Genomic DNA, 18,081 nt, shown 5'->3' on the forward strand with positions numbered 1-18,081 from the left:
AGAGTCAGCGCCAAGTGTCTATGCTGAGTCATGCCCGGGGCGCTCGGATCTCAGTGTGCTGCCCTCAAAGACGAGGACGATTCCCACTTAAATTCCCCAGAAATCCTCCAGCCACCGAGGCACTGTCTACTCAGCCTCCACCTGTCCAAGGCGTGTAAGGCCCTCAGCTCTTCCAGAAACTTCTGATTCACACAGAGGTGTTCTTCACCCTCCTGGCAAGCAGAGGCTCACAAGCCACCCCCGGGGTGCCCAGAATTTCATGCGTCTGTCTTTCTCTCACATGTACTTCTGCACATTCCCACCTACTTGTCACTCCCGTGCAGGTCACATCTCAGAAGGGGAGTTACTCTCCCTGGGATGCGTGAGGCTCGGGGAGATTTAGGAAGTCCCCTTCTGCGGGAAGAACCAGCCGGCCACTCTGTGCTCTGAGGCCCCCTGCCCTGCTCTCCCCACATGTCCGTGGCTGGACGGCAAGGACTCTGTTATGTGAGTTCTAGCTCTCAGACTCTGGAGCCTAGAAAGTGGTCAAATCTGTGCTGAACAGCCTGATGGATGAACGAGGGGGCTGACGACAACATGACACCCAAGGAAGCCCAGCAGTCCCTGCACTTACCCCCTGACTCCTGGGCTCCTCCCTGGCCTCCCTGCCTGTCTGGGATTTGTAGCCTGAGACTGAGACACCTGAAGCCCCATCCACACATCTTGCCCCCCCGAAGATCTCTGGTTTCCTGGTGTGCTCCACTGGGAACACCGCACCTGCCAGCTCCCCTGCCCACCCCCACATCCTGCAGGGCAGAGCACGGAACAGCCTCTCCGGGCTACCGGGGCCTTCTGCCTGGAATGGGAGGCGCGAGCATGCTGGGAATAACGAGCGGATACTCATCCTCTCCACAGATGCGGGAGGGTGCCACATTCCAGGCACCTGTGTGTCCCCGGCCCCTGGGTATGTCTGTACACAGCAAATGCCCAGGGAATGTTTTCTGAATGCTATGGTTGGAAGGCAGAATAAGAACATGTTTGAGACCGCAGCTGATGGTGCTGGGTTACCAAGGTCCAGATGAACGAATGCAGCCATGTTCTAATGAAGCCACATTTACAAAAACTGTCCACGGATCCGATGTGGCCCACGGGTTGTGGCTTGCTGACTCTTGCTTTCAAATAACTTTTTTTTACATTTATTTATTTTGAGAGAGGGAGAGACAGAGAAAGAGGGAGAGAGAGAATCCCAAGCAGGCTCTGTGCTGTCAGCTCAGAGCCCGACATGGGGCTCATCACAAACAATGAGATCATGACCTGAGCTGAAATCAGGAGTCGGACACTCAACCGACTGAGACACCGGGTTCCCTGTGCTCTCGAACAACTTAAAGATGCTTATTAATAATAATTAAAAAAAAAATAGAGACAACCACTCAAATTATTTACACCCTGAGTTTGAAATTAGAGGGAATGAGTCAAGAGTGACTGAATTATTCTCTGAATAAAATATACGTAAGTGAACACCAGCAATCACCCTGAAGTGCTCAACTGTGGGTCCGGCTGCACGTTCCGGGCACTTTCACGGTTGAGTCACTTCTTGAACTTTTCCTTTAGGGTGGGATCAAGGCTCTGGGGGCTAAGCTGGCAATAATTTCATCAGTTCTGAGGATGTCGGATCTGAAGCCAATAAGGCAGAGCCGTGGCCCAGGCCCATGGCCTGACCTTGCATTTTTTAAATGCGTCTAGGCTCACTCTGAGCTCTTATGAAGGCACAGAAAATCCCTAACTCCTAAAGGAAGAAGGTCACGTGACATTCCATAAGGCCGCTGGCGAACCTCTCATCTCTGCCCCGGAGCGTCGGCGAGAGAGGGCTTTGCACAGAAATCCCCAGATGGCCTCAAAGCCGATTTATGAAAAGGCTTTTCACGAACCATGATGGGCGGTGGTCCCCACGTTACCTGCAGGGCTCCCGAAATCTAACCCCCCCCCCCAAACCTATGGGGATACGACTCTACTTCTGCGTAGGAGTCACAATAAACGGTAACCAGAGAGCCCACCTGAGGGCAAACAGGAACTCTGGTTTACCTGGAGGAAACACTGTGCATGTTCTTTGTGTTTCGTATTTACCTTGAATTCCGGTTTCAAAGGAAAAGTTTATTACTGGTGAAAACTTTTTCTTGGGATAAACACATATTATTGAAGATTCTCATCTCAAGTAAACTTATTGTTAGGTACCAATAAAATATATGTCCTTTCTCCCGGCCAAACTCTGTTTTGGACACACAAACTCGGTCAAACTGATGTTTGTCCTACTGCTCCGGACTAAAAACAGTTGTGTCCTCACGAAGTTCACGTGTTGAACCCGCCCCCCAGCGTGGCTGTGCGGGTGATGAGGGCAGGAGGGTGGCGCCTGCGCGATGGGGGAGCGGTGCTCGCGCAGCAGAGACCCCTGCCGGCCCCTGGCCCTGCACCACGTGAGGACACGGCGAGAAGTCGGCATCTGGGAACCAGAGCGGGTTCCCCCGAATCTTCTGGAGCCGTGACCTCGGACACGGAGCCTGCGGGACCGAGGAAGTGGACGTCGTTGTTCCCACGTCACCCAGTCTGTGGCTCCTGAGCGCAGCCCAAACATCTAAAATGCTCACTCCCCGGCAAACTTCCGCCGCCTTACCAAGACTCCGGAAATCAAGTGACGAGGTATCTGCCTTTGAGTTTTTAAACAAACACACAGAAACGAGAATTACCATCTAAGCCAGTTTAGGGAAAGCCTGCTAAGGCGGCGCGATTACAAACTGCCGAGCTATAAAACAAACCAGCTTCCTCAGCAGGACAGAAACATCCCTGAGTCCTAGCACGTGGTACAGACTTGGGTTTACTACAAAGCGTGTTGTATCACGGGGCGATTACCTGTTTGGAACCGCTCTGTCCATGTGCTTCTGAAAAGTGCAGCCGGAACGGGAAGTGCAGTCCCACCAGCACCGACACGTCGGGACCTGCTGTCACCTGTGTCCAGGTGCCTGACTTGGGGCCGGTTCCAGCCGTGCACGCGCGCGCTCTCCAGCAGAGCGTGCTCTCCAAACGTGTGCGTGCTCGCTCCAGGCGGGCACGCTCTCCAGCCGGGCGGGCTGGCTTCTCGCTGGCTCCTCCAGGCGTGTGCGCGTGCTCTCCAGCCCTCTGCGCGCGCCCTCCAGCCCTCTGCGCATGCTCTCCAGCCATGTGCGCATGCTCCTCCAGGCGTGTGCGCGCGCGCCCTCCAGCCCTCTGCGCATGCCCTCCAGCCATGTGTGCGTTCTCCCGCTGGGCGCGCCCGCTCCTCCAGGCTCGTGAGCTGCACCGGGGCTTCGGGCTCCGCACCGCCCGGCACCGACGGGTCATTCCACGGTATATGTTAAATAGTTGAATCCAGGGTCGTGCTTCCACCTCAGACTTCCACGTGTGTCTCATAGAAGTCTCTATGAGCCCGACTTGGATCTCCTTGGATTTACAGGGTGGGCTCTTCCTCAGGACGTAAGTCGGGTAGGTAGTGTCTTCTGAACCACACTGTCCTTTTGCCCCCCCGGCTGAGGCCTGCTGAGAGCTTTACAGAGTTTTTGCTGTGCATTTCACCATTTCTGCTTGCGACTTAGCCGTGCTCTTCCCGTGTGGCTGTGCGTCCGTGCCCGGCGGTCAACCCGCGGAGCTTGCTGCGGCCAGGACCTGCCGGACACGCAGAACCTGCGCCCGTGGCAGCCTCCACGTCCTTCCGGGGTTTTGACACACACGGAAAACGCTTTTCCTCGGCGACGCCGTGCTGGCTGCCCCTGACCACGGCCGTGTCTGCATAACGTGTGTGCAGGTGCACACGCCCACCAGGCGCGCCGTTTCGCGGGTAGGGGCGGGCGGCCAGCGGCGGGCACCTGTGCAAATGCGCCCCCGCCTGGCGGGGTTACGGAGTCCTCCCTCCTCCCTGCAGGCTGGTACTCGGGCTGCGGGGTCAGGCTGCTCCCGTCCGCACGCGGGAGGACACGGCGGCAAATTCTCCACTCGGGACCAAGCCTTGCTTGTTGTGAAGGCAGGACGGGGCCGGGCTCTCCGTCCTGGACCAGGTGTTCCAAACCGCAAGGCCCCGCGGTGACCCCCGCAGGTGCCCCGCAGCATCCGAGAGGCGCCGTGGCGAGATTGTATTCGTGCTACGGGGACGCCCGCGTGTGCACCGCATAAGGGACAGACGTCCAATCATGTTGTGATTACACCCGAAACTAGTGTAACATCGTGTGTCAGCTGCACCCCGCTTAAAAAGTAAATAATAGATGCATAAATAATTAGCCTGTGAAACCATGAGGACATAAGTCTGGTTCCCGAGTTGAATAAATCAGTTTTACTTCCAAAAAAACCCAAAAAAGTCCTGTTGGAATTGGGGAGGGATGGGTTAGGAACTGTCTTTGCCTGTTCTGTTGCTCCAAACTCTGGAAAAAACAAGATGATAATAATTGGTATAATCTCCAGTCTTACCCCTCCTCTATTTTTGTGCCTCTGGACAGACGACATCAGATGGCCACCAGTCACTGAGTAGGAGGGAAGGGATTTACCCATGGCAGTCACCACAGGCCCCAGTAAACGAGAGGTTTTACCGTCAGCTCCCACAAATCATCCACAGGGACAGAAAAATAAACCAGGACCTTGTTGAGTGTTTAGGGTTCCACGGACACTCCTGTGATATGCTGAGTGTCCTGAAGGCAGAAAACAGTCACGAAAGCTCACTGGCAGGCGGAGAGTGCAAGTATTAGGTACTGGGGGGGGGGGGGGGGTGCCAGGAAGTTGCTGGTTATGACAAGGCCTCTGCTGGTTGGACCCCCAGGTCCACACACACACAGAGCTCAACGAATATGGGAAGAGGTTCTCTGGCACTTGCCTGTGTCTGGAGGGATCCAAATGCAGCTGGATCCTTTCCTTACGTGGAAATGTCGTTTGAGGTCATGAAAATATAGACCACGAGGTGAGAAAAATAAAGTTTGTGTGAACCATGTAAAATTGTTCCTGACGCTCAAACCTGCTCACAGTCCTTCCTAGGACACCTGCCTCGGCATCCAGCTCCCTGGTCCCCACCAAGTGCCGCTGGCTCCTGTCACTTCTCAGCTGTGCCCCCCCCCCCCCCCCGCCATCTCCACCACGTGCAGGTGTCTTTGCTTCTCCTCTGGTGTTAGCGGGTCACTTTTCCTGCCAGCTCAGAGCCCGCCGGGCCTGTGAGAGCAGTCTGGGCACGAGACCCGAACCCCAGTCACAGACCAATGCGGTGCGGTGCGTCCTCTGAGACACCGGTGATGATGTATTTGTCATTTCATTTCCTTGCCTTCAGGATGACGGACATTTCCTCCTCCTCCTCCGCCCAAGACTTAATAAACCTTCAAGATGAATGTTCAGCTAGCAGGGTCACTAACGGGATGCACCTACTCAACAGCGTCCTGCCAGATGCCCACGTGTGGATTGTAAATTAGGTCAGGATCCACGGCATGGATTGAGATACTTTCCAAGAGGATGTGTTTCCACTTTGACTACAATACTTCGTCACCGGGCAAGTTTTCTGCTGTTACTGTTGAAATGGGATAGAAAAACGTACAAAAATGGAACAAAGGGAAAACAGGCCACATTTAGAAGATACCGGTTACTACTCTCCAGGGACAGGCAAAGACAAAGTACGACCTTGGGGTTCCACAGGCCCTGGGCTGAAGTGTGTCTCACCAGCTCCACGGAATCCGTGCCGGGGGGCTCAGCCTGGGGATCCCAGGGCCTCGGCTCACCCAGCCCCACAAATAGCCCAGCCTTCGACCTGGGCTGAGGCCTGTTCCCTCACCTTCATGGTGAGAACGAAGTCAGACCTGTACCAGGTAGGGAGCGAGTTGAAAGGGGTCGTGTGTGTGCGGCCCTCAGCATGGTCTCAGCATGAGACCTCAGCATGACTTTGCACACGAGATCAGCAGATGATTCCCACTGTTAATTAGGATGGTTACTGACAATTAGGAATTACTGATAATTCCTAATTAGAATGCAAAACTGATATTTTAAGGTTAGCTGCACATCCCAAATGAAAATAATTTCTGACCCAGCACCCTGACAGCCTGGCGTGAGGAGCAGGCCCCACCTGTGACGAGTCCTGTTTCCAAACCAAAGCAATAATTGTCGTTCCACCCCCACCCCCCCACTGGTCCACAGGGGCCTGAGCAGCCTGACCCGTGTGGCCACGTGAGGGTGGGGACGACTCCCGTGGCCACTGGGTAGGTGCACAGAAATGCAAAGGGAAAGAGAAGTGGGCACATGGCCACTGCTCATTTCAGAAAAAAAAAAAAAGACTTTTGCTGTTTTTTAATTTTTAAAAAGTTGTGCATTTTTCAAAGAATTGTATATTTATACAAATATAAAAATAAACTTTAGCATCAAATCTTCTTGGGAAAATATTAATCGTTCATTATTATCCAGTAAAGGTACATTTTTTAAATCTCTGGTTTTAATGAAAATAAACAAAAAAAAAATCCTCACAATTTCTTCACTCTGGTGAAGAATACCTTCTAGTTTTGAGTGAGCTTAGAGTCTTTGGCTCCGGCGAGGAAATGGAGAACCCTTAAATGTGGAGGCCAGCATGCCCCCACGGAGGAGACCGGCACGCCCCCACAGAGGAGACGCCGCAGAGGGCTGTAACTTGGTCTTCAGGTGGAAATGTTACTCCTGCTGCCGCGAATGTTGACATTGATAGGAAGTGTGACGTAAAGCAAGGGAACAGACGTCTGCAGAGAAAATTGTTGCCTCATGCTCTGTGAACACCGTTCTCTGGAGTATTATTTAAAATTCACCTTAAACAGTCTGCTGCTATTAGTTTTCCACAGAGGCCCTTGCGATGTAAACGGGAATTCTACATATAATACCTATGATACACATGCTATGTACAGAGATCTTCTAGAAGGGAGATGCATTTCAAACACCTAAATATTAGTATGTGTTTGATATATGATTATAAATATTTGATGTATATTACAAACCAAAACGGTTCTTCTTCTAAAACACCGACGGACGAGAGGTAGGTGGGCTGCAGGGAACTGACGTAGCCGCTCAGGTCCACACCCGCGGGGCCATGGGCTGTCAGCACTGGCACACCTGCTTTCCTGCAGCTGCAGGAAACATCTACCTGTCTTCCCAGAACTGTTTTCCGGAACTTTACAGCCCGGTGGTTTATGTGCTTCCTGTCCTCACAACCATGAGAAATGAGGCTGTGACCTTGACTTTGAGTACAGTCTGTCTCCCTAAAAGAAGATTCAAGGGTTCATTAAGTTGCTTCCAATGACAAAAATAGAAAGCAAACCTTCTTAGAAGTGGTAAACAGTACAAAAACCAAGGAAACTATGATAAAGGCTATGTTTCACAGGTTAGGAAAGTCGTTTAAATTAGCATTTAAGTGATGCATTATGTAATTACCCAGTTTATGAAAAGGTAGTATTGAAATTAATTTCCTTTCCCGCATACTTCTCATTTCTCACATTACACCCTTACTCAGCCCTCTGACAAAAAGGGAAGACAAAACCCTTCCCTGTCTGAGGACAGTAAAGCAGGGGATTCTCAGGATTTTCTCACACTTTATGAAAATACAATCTAGAGGATAGTGATGTGGGAGGCAGAGGGCGCAGGGCAGAGCCCACCGTGGCCTGACTCAGAGACTGGCCCGCGAGGTGCATCATCTCCCGGGACCTGGACGTGTGTGAACGCAGCTCCACCCAGCAGCGCCCTGGCCTCTCAGATCTAAGAAGCGTGATGCGTCTCTGGAAACTAGTGACACGTTTTATTGGTATCACAACTAGAGGCTCATTATAAAATCACACAGAGTTGTAATATATGCAGGAAAGAGTCATTTCTTAAGAAAATAATTTAATGCTCAGCGCTCAGCAGAAGCACTTTTCCTCGCGAAGCTCTGGCTGTCCATGAATGCGGGGTCCACCGAGGCCACCTTTGCTGCTAGGAAGGCGTGAACACAGTGTAGAACGGCTGTCAGGTCCGGGAATTCGAGTTCCTGGAAGAAGAATAAGAAGATAAAATGAAACGCTGTGAGTCTTAGAAAAGCACATTACAAAAACAAGTAACAGACGCTACGCTTTTTGAGCTCCCAGAAAATCACTCAAGTACAAACACACATGGAATAAGGATGGACTGAGGTCCAAGCAGACACCTGCGGTCTCACGGGACACAAACAGGAAGACACTACTTGTTTTGCAGGGACCCCTGACAGATCGGGCTGACGGCTTCATCTTCTTGCATCTCATACAGGTGATGCCCCTTCTGGGTGCCGCCCGGACCCCGTCTGCATCAGGTTGTGGGCTTCTGACCGGGTAGAGCGACTTCACTCAGGCCCCACTGACGCCTGGCCCGGTTGGTGCTTAGGCGAAGTTGTGACGGGGTCTCAGCATAGCAGGGCTCCTGGTGTTCAGAATTCAGTAGGACTGACCACTGTGCGTTAGCCGTGGTGTGTGTGTGCGTGCCTGTGCATGCATATGTTATGTGTGCACACGTGTGTATGCCTGTGCGTGTGCAACCATTCGTGGAAGGAACCGCCAGCAGCGGGTGAGCAGAGCGCGTGGGGCTCCCGGGCACAGGCGGGACCGTGGCTCACCCTCAGGCTGTCACCAGCCCAAAAGGAGAAGGAGGAAATGATGCCCAAGGGGCAGGTTTCCTACAGAGACAGAGGTGCCCCATCAGGTAAGAAAATAAAAGTAAAAACACTCAAAATCCTGGGTCCCTCCGTCCCCATGCAGAAGATCCCAGATGCACCTGAAACAAAAAGGAGTCACAGACGGCCTTCCCTGTTCCTGAAAGCCCCACCCAGGTGCCCACGACCCTCCAGTGCGCTCGTCAGCCACGGACCCGCACAAGTGAGCTGCCACGGGGTCATCAGTGTCCTAACATTGCTGATGGTGACATGTGTGTCCTCTCTGGCTGCCCTCCCCACCCCCATTCTACCCGTGGAGAGAAAGCTTTAAATGCATTACTCTGACTTTTTTCTCTCCTACTTTGGCACAATAAAGTTCCAGAATAGTTGGAAACATCAAAATCCCTTTTAAGATGCTTGCTACCCGATTGACAGCTTAACTAAGTCTTGTCTACACCCCCTGTGCTCTACACTGTGGACACGACCTCAGAAGGAGCCATGTCACTGTCCAGGAGGACAGGCTGGCTCGTCTATTCCACAGACCCACTCCTTTCCGCACCTCTGAAGACAGGATCTCTGAGATGCACGGAGGGCATCTGCAGGAAGGTGAACCCCGCCCAGAGGGGCACCTGCCCACAGATGGGCCGATGAGGTCCCTGTGCTCGGAGCCACCAATTCCAGGTACAGGAACCAGAAGGGCCCCTTGGATTAAGTTCCTTCTTTACAGGCAAATGAATCTGTACCTTGACAGCCGCATGACTGATTACTGCTTACTTTCACCCTTTCTGAGTAATGACCAGCAAGGTGTCTTAGTGGTCGAGGTGCACCCTCCTGCGACAGCGTGCTAACAGTTACGTGTTCCTGAGGAATCACCTCACTCCGCAGCCCTCGCATCACCACAGGATCTAGAAGCTGCCTGGACCTCATGGCAGACCTCACCCCAAGCCAGCCCACCAGTGGTGCCCACACCTTGGGACTCAGTCATGGTGGTCTTCCCGGAGGAGAGGAACTAACGAGTCTCTCGCTAGAAGGAACACGAGGTTCTTGCAAATCTCACACAAACCTAATGCAATTTCTGCATTTACAAGTCATAATTACTGAGCTTCCTGAAGGGACATTTCAAAAGAAGAGCTGCCACGTCCACGCGATACGCCTCAAGGTCTTGGTTTAACATCTGCAAATTGGAAACTGCTTTTCAAGTTCCCAGAAGACTTGTCTGGAAGTGCATGGCGCCGAAACAAGGAGCCGGGCACCTCTAGCACGAAGGCCCGCTGAGGGCGACATCGATACTTTCTGGCCCCACGTGTCGAAGGCACACACAGAATCTCTGCTCACACCAGTAAATTCCACACAAAACCACAGTCGACGGGGTCGAAATCCAGGAGCCAATTTAAAGCCTCCACTCTAGGTTTTCCAGATACTGAGTAAGCAGGCGCCCCGTGAACCTGCAGCCAGAGACCCAGCTACCTCCGGCTGGTGTCCTATCCACGTGCCACCAGCAAGGCTCTCCGGTGACACTCATCGACCTGAGCAGTTGTGTGTGGAGTTCTGACCTCATGCCCGCCGGGCAGTGAAGGCCCAGCCTGCACAGACGCCATGGACAGCCCCCGGCGGAGGAGCCCCTCCCCGCCCAGCCGCCAGGGAGAACCCTCCACAGAGAACCACCCCCACGGACAGCTCCCCACACAGAGCCGCCCGCACTGGGGGAGAAGTGAAGTGTGACGGTACGCACAGAGCAGCGCCTCCCCAAGCTGTGTGACGGTGACAAGGCTAAGGAGGCGCGGGTCGCCGGGGGGTCGTCCACCAGGCCGTGTCTCTTGGAGGGCCATGCTGTGTGCTTGGTCTCTCAGATCTGCTTGACTTAGGATGGGGCATTGTGGAGGCCCCCTCAGCTGAGCAGATGAAGGAAATGGGGTCTGTCCCCAACGGAGCATGTGCAGCCTTAAAAGGAAGGAACTTCTCCCACCTGCTTCAACAGGGATTAAGGACACGAGGTTGAGAGGAACGAGCCGGCCACAGAGAACACACCCTGTGTGATTCCCCTACACGAGGCGCCTGAAGTCACTGACACGGAGGGAGGACTGAGTGCTTGGTGAGGGCGCAGAAGGAAGGCCCTCCCCGGCGGCTGCAGCGCCCGCGACACTGTCCCGGCTGTGCGGACCCTCAAGCCTGTCCTTCAGGCACGTTCTGTCCTCCTGCACCGTCGGTCACTCCCACTCACATCCTGCAGCACCGTCAGGTGCAAATCGTGTGCATCTTACAGACAAGATTGCTGAGGTCCTGAGAGCCAGGCCGCACGCGCCTGGGGATGGACTCGCCTGCACTCAGCCCGTCCGCCGGCCCCCAGCACCTCGCCCACGCCTCTTTCTTCGGTGGCATGTTTGTCCCAATGACCTAGATCTTTAGAAACCGTTGTTAAATATTTCACGGTGGCCGAAATAATGAGTTGGACTACGACTCACATCTTATATAATCATCAACTTTTGAGTGTTTTAATACCTAGAACTTCTCCTTAACGAAGTAAAACTTCTTAGAGAGCCATGTGTGAATTCCAGACGTGAATCATGAGGTCGCCCGGCGCTGAGACAACTCTTCTTCCTCAGTCCTTGCTCCAGGCCTGCGGCATCGATCGCAAGAGTGACGCGTCCAATCAGTGTACAGATGTCAGAATCACCTGTGTGTCCCCAGTAAACCTCCTCCAGTAGAAATCACATCGCTATCCGTATTTCCATCTCAGTGCACAAATCAGTGGCATTTGTCAGAAAGTGTCTGAGGTGATGGACGTCCCTTCCAAAGCCCAGTGGCCAGCGTCAGGTGCCCTCTTTCCCTAACAGCCATCGGAGACCCAGTGCAAGGGGACAGTTGAACGTCCACCACCATCTAAGAGGACAGTTTCCACTCGGCCACAGCGATCCACACACAGGTGGCACTTCCACGGGAGCCTCAGCCTGTCCCTTCCCCACGAAGGCAACACAGAGGCTACGGGGGTAGTGAGCAAAGCCACACGGGAACGGATGCTGGCAGAACACAAGGATGAACATCTGGGATAACAGACGCACCTTGTAATTGTCCTGAGACGCACACAGGCAGGACTGGAGACGAGACGGAGTCGTGAGGAACAGCCCGGCCCCAGAGCTTGGCAGGTGCGGAACCGCACACGGAGTGTGATGGGGAGACCTTGCACCACACCCTCGGGACAGAGATCACCACCTGTGGGAAGGACGGGGTGGGGCATGAGCCCTGCTCCCAGGGGAGGGGCGACAGGGTGACAGGCCCGCCCGGCAGACAGGGACAGACACACAGAGTCCTAGGTGAGGGGTCACCCGGCAGAGCGTGGGAAAACCAAGATCCCAAACATCCGAGGGGGGCAGGTTAGGTCTGGAAAGAGGGAGTCTCATGGAGGCCATGATTCCCTGGGATGGCAGAGGCCAGGGAGGGGACAGTCCAGCCCGTCCACCGTCGGGTCACGCGGAGACCTGTTCAAAGTGCCCCCCTGACACACGCCCCCACCTTCCAACCCTGCTGGGAATCTCCCCGGGGCCGACCGCTCCCATTCTCTGTTGGGTCCCCCTCTTCCTCGAGGAAAGCGCTCCCTGTGACCTTTGCCGCGTCCTCTGTGACTCCCCTCATGACACTGCCGCCTCATGCCGGGAAGCCTGATTCTCTGGCTCATATTTGAATCCACTTTTTCCTCTTCGGCAAACAGCAGAATGATAACTTCCTAAGTTTTATTTATGTGAAAGCTCGGCACTGTTACCTTGCCAGGATGTTGAGAACGTCTGAGTCTCCCAACAGCTCTGAGTGTGTCTGTCCCCCAGGGACACGTACTGGAAGGCCGAGCGTCTGCTCCGGGAAGGCTGTTTGCACAAGTGTGGTCTCGAGCCTGCAGCAAGTCCACAGGGGCTCACATGTGCCAAGGGGGGCTGCCAGGCTGTGAAGGGCACCTCCTTTTCTCTCCTGTTAGAAGTGTTTTATTTGGAAATTCCCGTGTTCTGACAAGGACACATACTCTCTTAGGCATAAACAAAGTGAATTTCCCACAGAGCTGGTAAAGGTTTTCCCTGTGAAATTAATATAGAAAACTAAAGTAGAAATAAGTGTATTAGATGGGGCGCCCGGGCGGCTCAGTGGGTTAAGCGTCTGACTTCGGCTCAGGTCATGATCTCACAGTTTGTGAGTCCGAGCCCCACCTCAGGCTCTGTGCTGACAGCTGGGAGCCTGGAGCCTGCTTTCATTCTGTGTGTGTCTCTCTCTCTGCCCCTCCCCTGCTCCCACTCTGTCTCTTGCTCGCTCACTCAAAAATAAACATTTAAAAAATGTAAAAAAATAAATAAATACAGAAACCAAGAGGCCTCATCCTGGGCAGCCAGTGAGTCTGACCTTTGTCCCTTAATGGACTGGGGACAATTACAGAGGGGGACATGGGCCCGGGCTATGGGCTTGTGTCACTTGCCCACAGCACTTGGTGGGCTGGCCGGTTCTTGGGTCCTATTCTGTCATTCACAGACTCAGGCCGGTTCTTTCTTTAACTCAGGATGTGCAGGCTCTGTGTTTAGACCACTGACCAGACACACGGGCAACTTGTGCTCACCGCTCCACACGGCCGGGTGTCCACACAGTGACGAACACGGAGGAGGCACCGTGGACAGAGGAGATGGTCTTTGAGGCGGGGCTGCCCGGGTCCTGGCTTTCATTCCACAACCAGTCGTCTGTGATCCTCAGCAAGTGCCCTGCCGGCGACCCCAGCACTGGCACCCGGGCCTCGGTGGGGATGCCCCTGTGCAGGTGCGCAGGTGAATAACGGCGCACGGCACCTGCTGTTATTGTCGACACATGAAGGTTCGCTAGGGAAGACCCAACGAGACAGCTCGGTGCACAGACGCTACGTGAAGTCTGTTTCTGTTCAGCTACAACAAGCACCCATCCACCCATTAAATTCTTTTTTCACTTTTTGAGAGAGATCATGAGTAGGGGTGAGAGGAAGAGGGAGATGGAGAGAGAGAGAGAATCCCAAGCAGGCTCCACACTCAGCACAGAGCCCCACATGGGGCTCGAACCCACAAAGTGTGAGATCATGACCTGAGCTGAAATCAATAGACGCTCAACCAACTGAGCCCCCAGGCGCCCTCACACCTTTTAAAGAAATCCTGTGCTCCTTCTGGGTGGGCACCGTCCGTAGCCCAGCCCTGCGAGGGCAGCCAGGGCACCAACGTCCACGTGAACAGGCGGTGAGGGCCAGACAGTGTCCTCTGAAGGCTCAGAAGAGGGACGTGTCAGCCCAGGCCTGGGCCAGGCTGAATGACACCTGCACTGTTTGTGTTTCAGGCAGAACCGATGGGTGCAGCTCGTCCTTAAAAACCACATTTGTCCCACTTAAGTTACATTCCTGCTACCTGAGCTGGTGGCCTTCAGCGCACTGGCTTCTGTGTTCCGCGTACTCATGCCCAGGCCCGAGCGGCCATACCGACCTTTGCCCTCAAGCCCCATCCCTGGCCCCCTGCTCCTGCACATGTTCCCTCTCATTCCTTCCTTTCCTGTTTCCAGAAGGGTCCGCCACCTGCTGGCACAGCTCTGTGCTTGGGGACAGCGGCTATAAAACCCCTTTTTGCACCTTTACAGTTTCTGGTGGAGGTGATGCAGCCTCAGAAGTGAGTGAGCCTCCTATCACGACAGAAGCTCATCGATGCCTCGGCACAGACCCCTGGAGCAGGAAGGGGTGAACCCGATCCAGCTGGACGCTGTGTGGCCTTCGGCAGATCCCTGTCTGTGCAGAATTTCCTGACTTGCCCCACCTGCACGCCGGGTCTGCCTCCATCCACCCCCTGCCCTGCACATGGGAGGCCCTGAGACAAGGGACCAATGGAGAAGGTTCCCACGGAAGGCACGGCATCTGCCCTCTGCAGCAACGTCTCGTCTTCCCAAGGAGCGGGCGGGCCATCACCAGGAGACAGCGCTGTCCTCTGTTGAGTGGGGACGGGGACAGGAGGCTCCTGTTCTTGCAAGCAGTGGTGTGCTGATGTCCACCTTCCTGCGGGCCACAGTGCCCTGGCTCTCAGGGCCGCTTGGCGTGGGGTCCCGGGAGCTGGGCTCCGGGGGCGCTGGCCTCTGCTCAGTGCCCGCACCACCAGTCACGGCCCAACCCTCTGGGTGTTACCAGCGTGCTCCTGTGCAGGACCCGCTGGTGGGGAAGCAGGACCTGTGAGAAGCCCATCCTCCAGCCCCAGAAACTCAGGGCAGCTCGGGCAGATCAAATTCCTGTCCCCGGGGACTGGCTCCTTTCGTGTGAGATGAACACGGAAAGTCTGAGTTTGAAGGCAAGTTGATCTCTTTCACTTTATTTTTTACACCAAGGTCTTGCAAAGGAAGTGTCTGGAAATCCCAAAGGCAGCCGTGGGTTCCCATAAGGTGATGGGGCAGCCCCGTCAGCGGCTCACGGCACTGGTAACGCCACGGCTGTTAGAAATCCACTCAGACTCTTCGGGAGAGAGGAGCCACCAGGGGTCACTGAGCCCCTTCTAAGAAAGCCCATGGGCTCCCGTGGTGTCGTCACTGTGGGTTGACGCAGCTCGCTGAGCAGGTGGGGTGCAGCTCTGTATTCGTGGCCTCCTCTTGTTCCCACTAGTTTAAAAATCAGAAACCAAAAATAACCTACTCCTCGCAATGTGCAGATTCTCTTACCTCTGGGACGTGAGCAGCCTGTGCTCGAGCAGAAGGCAGGCTTCCTGGAGGCCTCAAGCTGCCATGAGGACAGCACACAACCAGCTGTGAACCCCGGCACACGCTGGCAGGCTGAGTCAGGAACTGGAGCTGCCCAGGGAACCACCACGCAGGAGCCTGCCCACGGGAGCCGCCCCACGGGAGCCACTCCACGGGAGCCACTCCACGGGAGCCGCCCCATGAGAGCCTTCCCACAGGAGCCACCCCACGAGAACCTTCCCACGGGAGCCGCCCCACGGGAGCCGTCCCACGGAAGCCGCCCCACAGGAGCCGTCCCATGGAGCCACTCCACAGGAGCTGCCCCACGGGAGCCGTCCCACAGGAGCCGTCCCACGGAAGCCGCCCCACGGGAGCCGTCCCATGAGAACCTTCCCACGGGAGCTGCCACTCTGGAGCCACCATGAAGTGTGGACTTGGAAGCTTAACACTCGGTTGCTGGGCAACAAGAAAACGGACACACTGGATTCATCAAAATTGAAACCTTTTGGCATCAAAGGACATTTTCACGGGAGTACAAGGTGAAGACAGCCTACAGACAGGAGAGAACACCCATAAGTCGTGTTTCTGATGTGGGGTTAACACCCAGCATGTGTGGAGACAGAACTCGCTCAGCTCAACCAGAGAGAGACACATGGCTCTCCTAAAAGATGGGGAAGGACTTGAACTGACCTCTCCCCAGAGAAGGTGCACGAGTGGCCAACAACCTCAGAAACGATGCTGCACTACACTAGGCATCAGGGACATTCACATAAAAACCAGAGGAGACCCCGCCTCACACCCACGAGGGGGCTGGGATTTCACAAAACAGAAAATAACAGATGGGCGAGGGTGGGGAGGAACCAGAGCTCTCGTGCGCTGGTGGGAAGTCAGCCTGGTGGCCCCCGGGACACGCCCGGAACCGCCGAGCACACGCTTGTGCACCAGCGCTCGCAGCAGCTGGAAGGCAGAACCAGCCATGTGTCTGTGGACAGGGGCTGAACACAACCTGGTGCGTCCACACAACAGGACACTGCTCATCTGTCCCACGTGGATGGACCCTGCACACGTGGCACTAAGGGAAGGAGGCCAGACACGAAGCCACTTCTGCGTGGTGCTCGGGACACATCCACGCAGACAGAAGGTAGACTCGGGGTGGGTGGTGAGGGATGGGGACCCTCCCCTCCCGTGTTTACTGGAAACAGGGCTTCCGTGGGGCATCATGGGAAATGCTGGGGACAGGCGGAGGGGACGGCTGTGCACACGTTTCATTCTATCGTATAGAAGCTGAGTGACGTGAGCTTCGCATTAAGCACCCCGGGCCTCAGTTTCCCCATGTCCACAGCCATGATGACATCCTCCCTCCACAGAGAAAGTGGCAGAGAGAACGCCCACTCTCTCAAGTCTCCTTGAAAAGATCATGTACAAGTAGCGCCTGGCTGCCTCAGTCGGGGGGAGCATGTGACTTTGATCTTGTGGTTGTGAGTTCAAGCCCCACATTGGGTATAGAGATTACTTTGAAAAAAAGGACGTGCACATCAGCAAAGCTTCCAGAAACCACTAACTGCAGGGAGCATTCGTTAATGGACAGCCAGATGCTTGTGTGGGTGATGACCCACAGACGGAACCAGGCTTCCCAATGCCAGGAACCCAGGTCCGGTGTTGTTACGGCCATTGGAATGGCACCTACAGTTATGTAACCTCTCTAAGGAAAGGGCTGTCACCATGGCGCAGCCATAATCAAGAAGAGGGAGTCTAACGGGAGAGAAAGTTCTTAGGAAACAGTAACTCTGTGACGCTGGCACCCTCCGCCATGGGCTTGGGAGCACGAGCCGTGCGGCACTGTGTGTTACATAGTTGTCCGTCCCTAGTCCCGAATATCTCATTCACCCCAGGTCCCGACATTAATGGAGATCTGTGCTCCAGCAAGAGGCCCGTGGACATGGCTGATGCTGGACCCAGGTCATCCGAATGGAGTCGACAGGGAGGCTACCGCTTCCCTGGAGGAGGAGCTGACGACCACGGGGTCAGACTGAGGCCAGCGGACGAGAAGCCGGGGTCGCTTCATGGGGGTCAGGCTGGGACCGGTCTTAAGTCTGGAGACAGCGGGACCATGGCTGGCACACCCTACTCGCCCCATGTGGGGGAGCAAGCGTTTTGCGGATCGTGGAGGTGCCCTGGTGGCTGTGGGCCAGCTGGCTGCACTCCACGGGCAGGTTCGCCATAGCCTTTCTTCTGGAAATGGGAGTGCGATGACGTCCCAGCTGGAAGGAAGGCAGGTGAGCTGGAGAGTCCCATGCTCCTCACTGAGCTGCCGCAGCCACAAGCTGGGGCGCCAGGAGCCTTCCAGGAGCAGGCGTCCAACACTGTGCTGGGGGTCCCGTGATGACCCCAGACCTACCGACCTCACGGAGCCCCCCCACAGCTGGGCTCGCAGGGGCGGAGTGCCAGCGGCACATGACCGCCGTCTCTGCCCTGGTGATGTCCTCTCCACAGCGCTGGGCCTGAGGGATGAGGCACGGCTCCCTGCACCGCTCAGAGATTCGGTTCAACTGCATCTTCCGTCAGTGTGAACACTAGCTCTGGACACGTGGCCCCCAACGGGCTCAAAACCAAGACAAGGACGTCACCTGGACCCCTGAAGGCTACTTCATTTTTTTCTTTTTTTTTTTTTGCTCTTTGAAATTTAAAGAAAAAATTTATTGAAGATCTGAAAAACAATTCCTAAAAGATTGCCTTTTCCAGAA

At 54.9% G+C, this 18,081-nt stretch overlaps 1 protein-coding gene across 1 annotated transcript in view; it reads right to left on the reverse strand.

The window, feature by feature from the left end:
* Nucleotides 1–7,759: 7,759 nt before the first annotated feature.
* SNTG2 (syntrophin gamma 2) overlaps nucleotides 7,760–18,081 on the reverse strand; it is a 170,091-nt gene continuing 159,769 nt past the window's right edge. The window contains exon 17 of the mRNA XM_027077761.2: nucleotides 7,760–8,008. Within this exon, the coding sequence (XP_026933562.1) occupies nucleotides 7,874–8,008 (135 nt within the window). The 3' untranslated portion in view covers nucleotides 7,760–7,873. The remainder of the gene's footprint in view (nucleotides 8,009–18,081) is intronic.

This window comes from Acinonyx jubatus, chromosome A3, assembly GCF_027475565.1.
Source record: "Acinonyx jubatus isolate Ajub_Pintada_27869175 chromosome A3, VMU_Ajub_asm_v1.0, whole genome shotgun sequence".
Classification (NCBI taxonomy): Eukaryota; Metazoa; Chordata; class Mammalia; order Carnivora; family Felidae; genus Acinonyx; species Acinonyx jubatus.